Source organism: Octopus bimaculoides, chromosome 2 (genome assembly GCF_001194135.2).
Source record: "Octopus bimaculoides isolate UCB-OBI-ISO-001 chromosome 2, ASM119413v2, whole genome shotgun sequence".
In the NCBI taxonomy this organism is placed as follows: Eukaryota; Metazoa; Mollusca; class Cephalopoda; order Octopoda; family Octopodidae; genus Octopus; species Octopus bimaculoides.
In genome coordinates this window covers 51364830-51375679 of record NC_068982.1, presented here as the reverse complement: position 1 = coordinate 51375679, position 10850 = coordinate 51364830, and the positions used below count along the sequence as shown (strand labels likewise).

General features: G+C 32.0%; 1 protein-coding gene across 2 annotated transcripts in view; it reads left to right on the top strand.

Annotated features, from left to right (window-relative positions):
- LOC106873238 (regulation of nuclear pre-mRNA domain-containing protein 2) overlaps nucleotides 1-10850 on the top strand; it is a 143739-nt gene that overhangs the window by 126066 nt on the left and 6823 nt on the right. Inside the window, exons 10-11 of one of the 2 annotated variants that reach the window (XM_014920509.2) lie at nucleotides 489-635; nucleotides 8994-9101. In XM_014920509.2, coding sequence (XP_014775995.1) covers nucleotides 489-635; nucleotides 8994-9101 — 255 coding nt within the window. The remainder of the gene's footprint in view (nucleotides 1-488; nucleotides 636-8993; nucleotides 9102-10850) is intronic. The other variant, XM_014920510.2, reaches the window with a different exon arrangement.

Here is a 10850-nt window from a genome sequence, read left to right as displayed (position 1 = left end):
AAAAAAAAAAAAAAAAAAAAATCTCCTCTCTTCATAAAATGGTAGACACACACATGTTAAGATATGTGTAAAAAGTGTATTCCTATCCCTTGGTAGAAGATCTGCAGTGACTGGAGAGGATGGGGGATGAACACTAACAATGAACAGTTAAACACTAAAATAATTTGAGAAAGCACGAAGGCTTTCAGAAATGTAAGGAGAGATGTCTGTAAGCTATATTGCCAGATTGAAAAATTTGACAATAATGATTTTGAAAATTCTATGAACATTTTTTTGTCATAATTTTCATTGATGCTTGCTTATATGAATATAAAAAAAGCTTTTTTTTTTGTATTCTGCCATTTTTCTTAGCTGATTATATAGAGTGCATCTATATCAGTTAGTGTCACAGTGTTGGCAGCTATTCTATCTTACGAATTTCATTTTGATAGTTGTCTTCTGTGTTTTTTCTGGATGCTGGTCTTTTAAAGTGATGTTGTGTCTTTCAGTAACATCATCTCCACCTCCTCCTTTTCCTCTTCCTTCTCCACTTACTCCTTCAACTGCGTGTCCTGTGGTTGCCCTGACTACTACTACAAAGAGCATCCTACAGCCGATCTCAAGTGTTACTGAGATCATTGGAATGCCAGCTATCGGTAGGTCAAACTTAATAAATTTGACTACTGCTATCTCTCCTTTTTTTTCTTTCCATATATAATTGCACACACATTTAAAAAAAATATATTTTCCTTAAATTGTTGCTCTTTTAAATATATCCAATATCTCTCCTATTTATTCTCATATATATATATATATATATATATATGCTTTTTATTGCATGAAATAGTAGCTTATTTTACAACTTTCTTCCCTAACACCTTTAAATCAAATAATATAGGAGAATTAAAAAAAAAGAAAAAATGGCATACTATACATATGGCACTGTTTCTGCTCCTTTTCTCCCTCTTTCTGTCATTCTCCTTTCCATATTAACACTAGCTCAATGGTAAATATATTTTATATTTAACATTTTTTTTTGCTCTAGCAACAATATTTGCATTAAAAAGGGGTGTCGGGGTTGGGGTAGATTAACAACATTTAAAAAAAAAATGTTTCAAATTTGAACCAGTTAGCATCCAGTGTGGACATGCTGTTAAACTGTATCACCTTTATAGCACACCAAACCTTAAAAGTGATTGCTTTCATCGTCTGTACTTATTTATCTTCATTGTTTTTACTAATACACCAGTTACCACTCCTGCATAGATAGTGTTTTTGTCTGATTGCATGGTTTCTTGCTCAATAAAATAAAATTTAAAATTATATTTTGCTTGTTTCTTTGTATTGGTATTGTTACCTGCTTGTCTCTTTTGTATTGCTGTTGTTATTTCAAACTTTAGCAATACGTAGTGTTGGACCTGTGGCCAAATTCAGACTAGTTAGAGATATTTTTACCTCTAGATTTCTAAATCTCAGGTAATTTCTATAGAATATTTGAAGATTTATTTTCTCTTGTTATTGTAACTTTAAATATTTTGAATGTTGCAAAGAAAACTGGGAACAGTTTTTTGATAATGATGAAAGATCTAAGGTCAGGTCTGTTTTGATTTTCCTCCTACATTTTCTGTGTAATGATTTGTCTGGGCTGATTTGACAAGAATAATCTGTTTCATAGAAACTCAGCATTATTGTAAATGGTGTTCTGGATATCAATATAAAAACATATGCTTCTTAATGGGACTGTTTGGATGCAATTGAATATTCTTATTTCACTACATGACATTTAAACTTAGCAATTATTTTTCTCAATTTGCTAACTTTATGTTCACCATTTACATATATATCATCACAAGTTTCACATCTGATTTTCCATATTCATATAAACTAATTTGTAGCTTTGTCACACAATTATATAATCATTTTTAAGTAAAAAAAAAAAAGAACTAATGTTTTGCTTATATGTTGCAAATATGAGTTGACCTGCTTATATGTTGCTAATTGAGTAGACCTGTCCAAAAAATGCTCTAAAGTCATAACCATTGATTTGTTCATTTCTTAATGCTAATGGGATTTTTTTTTGTGTGGTAGTGGAGGAGGGGCATTGTGTGTGCATCTAATGAAATATATTTTTGAAAGCTGTAATATGTGATTCAAGGGTTATTTTTGCTGCTATTTCTGGTATGTTATGTGACCACATAGAAACCACCCTCTGTGGCATGTGCTTATATATGTTGATGGTGTGAATGAAAGTAATTTTAACCTTTTAGCATTTAAACCAGTCATATCTGCCCCAGATATTATACCTGTTTTATGTTTAAACTGGCTATATTCAGCCTCTCACACCTACCCTACAATGTCATACTAAAAATAAACAAGCACATTGTCGAAATCTCAACTCAAAAAGATAATGCATGAGTAATTCAAAAGAGTATGAATAAATAAGCATTACATTTGACAATCGTAATGCTAAAGGGTTAAAACGTTAAGAAAAATCAGTGACTTAAAATGTTAGTGATATTAATTAGCTGGACAGATAAATGCTGAATCATAATGAAAATTAATTACAGACTCTTTCTCTTCCCCTATTACTTATTTAGATGAATTTTAATGATTCAAATGGTTGGAGCGTATTCATAATTGTTATTATCATTATTGATTAATCAGAATAAGAAATTTTCACTTGACTAGATGCAAGCAGTGTATGAATATTCCCGATTGGGATAAAATGAGGGCCATACTAAACAAACATGAAAAATATGAACTAGTTGTTTGAAAATTGTTGAAAGGTTTTTTAAGTTTGAAAATTTAATGGAAATATTTTTGTGCCAAGACTATTTAACCACTTAATAAAGAAAACGCTAAAAAAATTAGAAAATAATTTCAATTTATATGAAAAATTTAATGGAAATATTATTGCATGAAACATTCCTAGAAACATTTGTGAAAATGGATCCATCTACTTTGGTATCTTTTATCTTACTTGTTTCAGTCATTGGACTGCAGCTATATTGGGTCACTGCTTTGGAAGGTTTAGTCAATCAAATCCAACTCTAATACCTATTCTATTGGTTTCTTTTTCCAAACTGTTAAGTTATAGAGGCATAAACAAACTGGCGATGGTGGAAAACACAAAGACACACTCATATATATGCATCTCTTTCTCTTTCCCTCCCTCTCTCTATATATAACTCTTCTCCCTCTCTCTCTCTCTCTCTCTCTATATATATATATATATATATATATATATGTGTGTGTGTGTGTGTGTGTGTGTGTATACACATGTACACACTACAGGCCAGGGCTAGTTGGCCAGGACTATTACAGTAGAAGGCACTTGCTTGAGGTACCACACTGAGACTGCACTCCAAACCTCAGGGTTTGGAAGCAAGTTTCTCGATCAAACCTTGATGTCAGTTTTGTGTGCTATTTAATTTTCGAAAGATCCCATTTTAAGTGTTTGTATCACATACTAACAAATGATATGGAACTGAGTTTTCTAAGTGTGTGAATTATTTAAAGTGCCTGTTAGGATTATAGTGATAAAAACAAAATTGCAGAAATTCTCATAAGGATTATTATATCACCATCATCCTTTAATGTCCATTTTCAATGCTGGCATGGGTTGGATGGTTTGACTAGAGCTGGCTAACTGGAGAGCTACACCAGGTTTCAGTCTGATTTGGTTTAGTTTCTATGCCTGGACGCCCTTCCTAAATGCCAATCCTTTTACAGTTTGTGCTGGATGCTTATAACATGGCACTGGCACAGGGATCTTACAGGCCAAACCTCTTCATTGGGAGGAACAACATTAACACTTCCGCAGTGGAGGATGAATTTTCTTGAGTACTACAAGGTCAGATAACTCGGTCCTTTGTCATCTCCCCCATAAGCTTTAGTGTCCTGAGGTCATCATTCAATACTTCATCCTATGTCTTCCTGGGTCTCCCTCTTCCACGAGTTCCATCCACTTTGAGTGATTGGCACTTCTTCATGGCGCTGTTGATATCCATCCGTATCACATGACCAAACCGGCACAGTCTTCTCTCTTGCACACTGCATCTAAACTCCCATTATACTAGCTTTTGATTATAATTGAGGTTTATATTAAAATATGGAACAAGTAGGAATTTGTTTACTTGCTTTGCTAATAAAGGACCAGTTGGCTTATGGTTTTTATTTTATCTTTTACCTGTTTAACTTAAATATTTGTTGAATTGTATCATTGTAGTGGAATTTCAAATATCTGATGCCTGGTTCAGTGATTAGAACATCAGGCTTATAATTATGAGGTGGTGAGTTTGATTCCTGGACTGGGTTGTTGTGTTGTGTTCTTGAGCAAGACACTTCATTTCACATTTCTCCAATACACTCAACTGTAGAAATGAGTTGTGACATCACTAGTGCCAAGCTGGTATGCATTTACCTAAGTAAAGTTGTAACACATGGATGCATGTATATGTAGGCACAATGCAACAGAAAGAAATTCTTGGTTAAAATAGATGAATTTAGTTCTGAATATGATAACTGGGATGTTATTAAAGTACTTTAGAGGGATAAATTTTTGGTTATAATTATATTATAAAAAATAGCAGATATTATTTCTTCCTGTAAGTAATTGTGACCAAGTGTATGTTTACTGATACTATTTAGTTTTTTTTTTATTATATTTTGAAACCGCAGTTTTACAAAACAAAAAACTATCTTTTACAATTGATGTTGTTTTCAGTGTACCATTAATTTTTTTACATTAGTGTATCTTTAAATTTGCATGAATAATAGAATTTTAAGTAACTTACCTACTTTAAAATACTTCTCTAATTGAATATCCAGCTATAATATGCATGTTGATATCCATTTAATTACAAGCTATTCTATTTATTAACTTAAAAGAGTGTGTGTGGGTAGGTTTTTTTTTCTTTTAACCACTATTCTGCTTAAACCAATAAATTAGCATTTTTTAAAAAACTCTTTTGTTATTTAAACAGAAAATCTAAAATTGTTGGGTAAAAGAATCCATCTTTCATGATTATTGTGTCTGTCAGCTGACTAATTACATTTTTTAATAACTTGTAATTACACACTATACTGTCTTAGTCCTTTAATTAACATGATTTTCTATTAGATGTCTCTGTTATGTCAGTTTCTTTAAAGAGATGGATCCTTTCAGTTTTCAATGTAAATTAAAAGTATTGTTCATTGTAGCTGGTACATCGTGTGACTTCCTTCATGCAAATATATATAAACCATCTCTTGGTTTATTGCTATCTCTTTATTGTCTTGTCATTTATCACAACATTGAAAGTGTGACATGTTCCCATTTAATTGAATATTTTGTTTAATTTGTATACGTTATTCCTAGTCTTACATTACTGCATTTTTAAGCATTCCTTCTTTAACAAACAACATCTCAACTTTCACATTCTCTATTGATATTAAAGGTTGTGAATTTGTTTTTTATTTTCCTTGTGGTGGATAATTAAAATTGAATGATAGTAACCATGATGTGCTTCTTAAGATAATTAGATTCATGTTACAATATCACTCACATAAAATAATAGACAGATGCCGCTCTTTTAATTTCAAAGAATTAATAAAAATGTTGTGCTTGAATATTCATCGAGAAATGAACTTCTGTTGTAGTTTTCTGGTTCTGATTTTATTTATAAATGCTAATGCTCATCATGTAATCTATGCATGATAAATAAATTAAAAAGTATAACAAGAAGTGTGTCTTTTGCGAGAAGATAAAGTGAACTTGCTAATAATCTGTTGTTTAGACTGTTGAATGATGAAAGGTGCCCCAGCCTGGCTGAGGTCCAAAGATTGAAATCAATAAAATAGTAAAGGAATATGTGTCTAGGTTGGAAAAATTGAAAGCTTAGTTCAAAGGTTAGATTTGGCTGCTGAAAATATCTAAGGAAAATTTTGATTAGGACCATCTTAAGTAATTGAAGATTAGAGGTATTGTTTAATCTATAGCGTGACCAAACACACATGTGATCAAAAGTATTTCAACCATGACCATCTCATTTATTTTCTTCAGACATCTAGGATCAGTGTGTCCTTTCTCTATTAAGACAGTAGCACGTGGTTTGAGGAAGATTTATTTCTATCAGCTTGAGTGTTTAAATAATGGCGTACAAAGAATATTCTTTAAAAAGCAAATAATTTTTTATATGTATAATTTATAATTGATAGCTTCTTTGCTATGTTTGGTCAATGGTAAAGGCTTATAGTATTTCTGATAAGTCAATTAAAACAATGTGTTTGCAGAAAAACTTTTTTTTAATTTTAATAAATTGCTACCAGACAAAAACTAATTTTCTTTTACCTTTGTATTATTTCATTTTCAGTTTCATATACCTCATAGTATCTTAACAGAGTTGGTTCTATCTTTTGCTGTTGTTTTTCTTTCTTTTTCTTTTTTTTTTCACAAATTTTTTTTATATGCTACCAAGAATGGGGTGGCTTCAACAAATAGTTTTTTCAATTAGATAGCCTTCCAGTGGATTAACCACAGAATTTTTAACAGACTGAGAAATGTATTTTGCCTTAGAACATAACAAAATGAATAAGATTCTGTGTTTCTTGTACAATGTCTTTATCATTGTCATCATCATCACAAGTAGGACAGTTGTCATGATCCAAGTCAGTTCTTATTCAAAGTTACTGCAATCCTAGAGCTGAGGTCAGAGGACAGTGTCTTGCTCATAGCTCCACTTTTGGCATAGTTTCTGCAAAGTATATTGGGTATGTTTTGTTATACTAACCAAAGGGAAGTTTGGCCTGTCCTTGGCAAGTCTGCAGGGTTCTTTTGGCCTTATGTTGTCTCTACTCTTATTGTCATAAATTTAAGTTTTGGTGATTAGTAGTTGAAGAAAAAAAAACATAAGTTTAATGTCCTACAGGCAAGAAAGTAATATTCCGAATGCAGTATATCTGTGAAAACAGCAGAAAGATTGGGGATTTTACTCATATATTTTTTGTCATACCCAATCTTTCTACTGTTTTCACAGCTATACTGCATTTGAAATATTACTTTCTTGCCTGTATGATATGATACACATCCAACACTTCCAAAAACAAACAAAAAAAGTTTGTTTACCTATGTTGTTGCATAATTTTGATAGTTGTTTTACACCTGGAAGCCCTGGGTTAATTATATTGTCGTTGCACTATATTCTTCAGCAAAACATGTCACTGGACAGGTCTGAAATTATCAAGTCATTTAATACATTATCTAAAATCCTATGCATTTTCCCAACTTTATATGTCTATTTTATCCACTACCAGTATTGAGAGGGATATAATAAATAACCATAGTTCAAAGACCTCACCACACACAGTTTTAAGTTTAAAATGAACTAATTTTTGTTTATAAATAATGTTCTAAGTTTAATTTCTATCAACATAGCAGGGAGCATGTTTATAATCACTATCAATCATAACTCAGTTCAGATATTCTTTTTTTTTTCATATTAAAAATGAAAACTACTAAATAAGAATGAACCTGCATTTTCTGTTGCTTGGTTTATGTTTCATCTTCTTCTATATATTACAAATGTGTCTGTTGTCCAAGATATTTTGCTTAAAAAAAGAAAAAGAAGAAAAACACCTTGCTAATCGTTCTTCTTCTAAATGTCTGAAATGTTTGTGCATTTTTGTAAACATGGCTCTGCTAAATATTGATGTATTTTCTATCATTAACACCACTTTTAAAATTACATCATGTTTTGAGCTGAGCTTGCTATCTTTGGAGTAATAAATAAAAAAAATCTAATTTTAAAACATTAACCCTTTGGTGTTTAAACTGGCCATATCTGGCCCAGATATTCTACATGTTTTATATTCAAACTGGTGATATCTAGCCTCTCACACCTGACCTACATTGACATTCTAAAAATAAACAATCACATCATTGAAACCTCAAAGCTATAAGATAATGCATGATTAATTCAAAACAATTTGAGTGAAAAGGTATCACATTTAACAAAGTAATCTGAACACTAAAGGGTTAAACCTATGAGATCTCAATATTTTCAACTAAACACCACAACTTTTGATGAATGTATTGCTATTTTTCTACAAGTTTCCATGCTTTGTCTCTCTTACGAAATTGTTTCTCTCCAAATACCCTCATCTTTTGTTATTTAATTTTTCCGTTGCTGATTTTGTTTTTCACTTTTGTTGCTTATTCCTTATATTTAAATCAAACTTCTTTCATATTCTAAACTCTTTGCAGTTAGTAAACTGTAAGCTGTTAACAGTCTTGGTTGTTAAAAAAAATTTTATGCATTAACTTGTCAAGTCCTATGGGATTGTGTCAAATATCCTCATTAACCTACAACATGTGGAAATTAGTGAACATAAAGTTTTATGATGGCAAAAATTTAATTGCTTGCTTTAGCAGCTTCCTCAGTATTTTTATTGTACATAACAGCTGATGCTGCAATGTGGCAGTCTGCGACTCAATTTAGATTCCCAGCTGAAACTGTTACATTCCTCTCTCATCATATATTATCTTGGGAATATGAAGATCATGACCCAAGACATTGTCTTATTGTATGTAGGGACCCAGCCCTAGAACAAAAACAAATTACATTATCTCCATATCAGTGAAGCTATAAAGATATCTTTTGTTAACTTAATTCTCTAGTATTCTGGGTTTACTCCAGTCTAATTGCATCATCAGTTGTCTCTGCATATTGCACTGTATACAGTATATCACAAGTAAATAGTCAATGAACATTGATTCTATGCAGTTGCTTGAAATACTAGAAATAGCAGCTGAATCTCTATTAATATCTTAAAAAGGGAAGGACACATTACATAATATAGACTTGGATGGATCCTCATAAGGGTTACCATTCTAGTTTGTAAATTTACTTTTAGCTAAGCAGACTGAGAAATGTATATTGCATAAAGACACAACAAAAGAGCTATGTTTTAGTTTCCAAAATAACACTGACCTCATACTTACATGCAAACTTTTCTTTAATTTCTTTATTATCCAGAAAGAAAATCTGAAGCTTCTCCTAAATCTGTGTCGTCAGTCCCTCCTCCCTCACCTGATTCCAACCGCACTGTAGACCTGAAAGACAATGTTGAGGAATCCTGTGAATGTAAGTATTATTTATACTATATCTTGCCAGAACTTTTTACTGAAAACATTTAAACAGTACAGTGTGTATGTTTACTTATGCTTTATTTTCTTTCTACAGCTACATTTCACGGCTGTGTATAGTGTTGAATTTTTTCAAAACATAAGTGGAGAGTCTTAAATAGAGCTCTAGCTATTATAGTCCTACATATTTCATATCATAATTGTTTCTAATGAAATGAAATTTTACCAAAAGCATTCATTTTTTTGATGACATATGCTTGGTTATTTTGTCTTTCTGAAAGAAAAGAATGTCTACTTCAAAGCATGATTTGATATGGCTTTGTCAGTGCTTCAGGAAGTTTTCTGGAGTAATTGCCAAAAGAAATGGAAAATGTGATATCGAACTGTCCCAATAGCTTCAGTAATCAAGAATTAAAATTAAGACTCAATTTATGTAAGGTGGGGGGTGGAGAACTTTTATCCTTCTTTGCAGTATTCACATGTTTGTTACATATTTCTTCTTTTTAAATCTTTAATATAATTTCTATAACTGTCCTCACTGTGATACACCGGTTGTGAAAGTATTTTATATAGTAATGAATTTTGGATTTTAAAAACAAGATTTTCAATCAATCAATGTCTTCAAATAATAATCACCATAATTCTATTTAGTATCTAATTTTCCTTGAAAATTTGTTTTTTTAATTACTTTGTCAGAAGAGGAAGGGTAGCAGACAATACCCATTCCAGGTCCTCCAAAGCTATTTGGAAGAAGGAAGTCACTATCAGACCTTCATCATCTTTTGTTGTAGTTGAACAACTAAGCCCAGTCAATTGGGATTCACTGTATGGGTGGTACAATCCATCTTTTTGATTGCTAAATACAAAACAAGGCTTGCAAGACCTCCATTCTGGTGATTTTCTTGTGTCCCCACCTCACCTTTGTATGCCAATTCATCACAAGCTTGTCCATTTAGGGCTGAATGGAATGGGGCAACATGACATGAAGTGTTTTGCTCAAGAACAGTATACGCAGCTGGTCTGGGAACCAAAACCATGATCTTGCAATCATGAGTGCAACACCCTAACCACTGGGCCATGCATCTTCACATCCTCAGACCACAAGCCTAGTCTGAATGTTTGTGATAGAGTGAACCCTGCTTAAGGCACCCTAGGACCAGATGGTAGTGTTATACTGAGCAATGAATTAGAATTATAAAACTATGTGAATCAAACCTTGGGTGTAAGCATAACTGCATGGTTAGGAAGTTTACTTCCCAACAACATGGTTTGTGATTCAGTCTTACTGTGTAGCACCTTTGCCAAATGTCTTCTGTACCCACAGACCAACCAAAGCCTTCGTAGATGGAAACTTAAAGAAGTTCATTGTATATACATATATATAGATGAGAGAAAAAGAAAGATAGATGTGTATATATATATATATATATATATATACAAGAATAAGGGCAGGGAATCGTCAATTAATAATAGAATTAATAATTAACAATTTTGCCAAGTAGTTCAGTATGAAAAAACCTTTATCGGTAAAACCATTTATCATCATAAATATACAGGGATTAGCATTGAGTTGCTTCTCCAACATACTGAAAATTTAGAAATAGCAGTCAAAGAACTACTGATTCTAAACTACAAATTTTTCTCTAAACGGATGGCGATATTTATGGCACACATAGAACAAAAAACCGGAGGGAAAAGCATAAACAAAACAAGTCTTTAGTTAATTGGATACGATCGTTTCATGGTT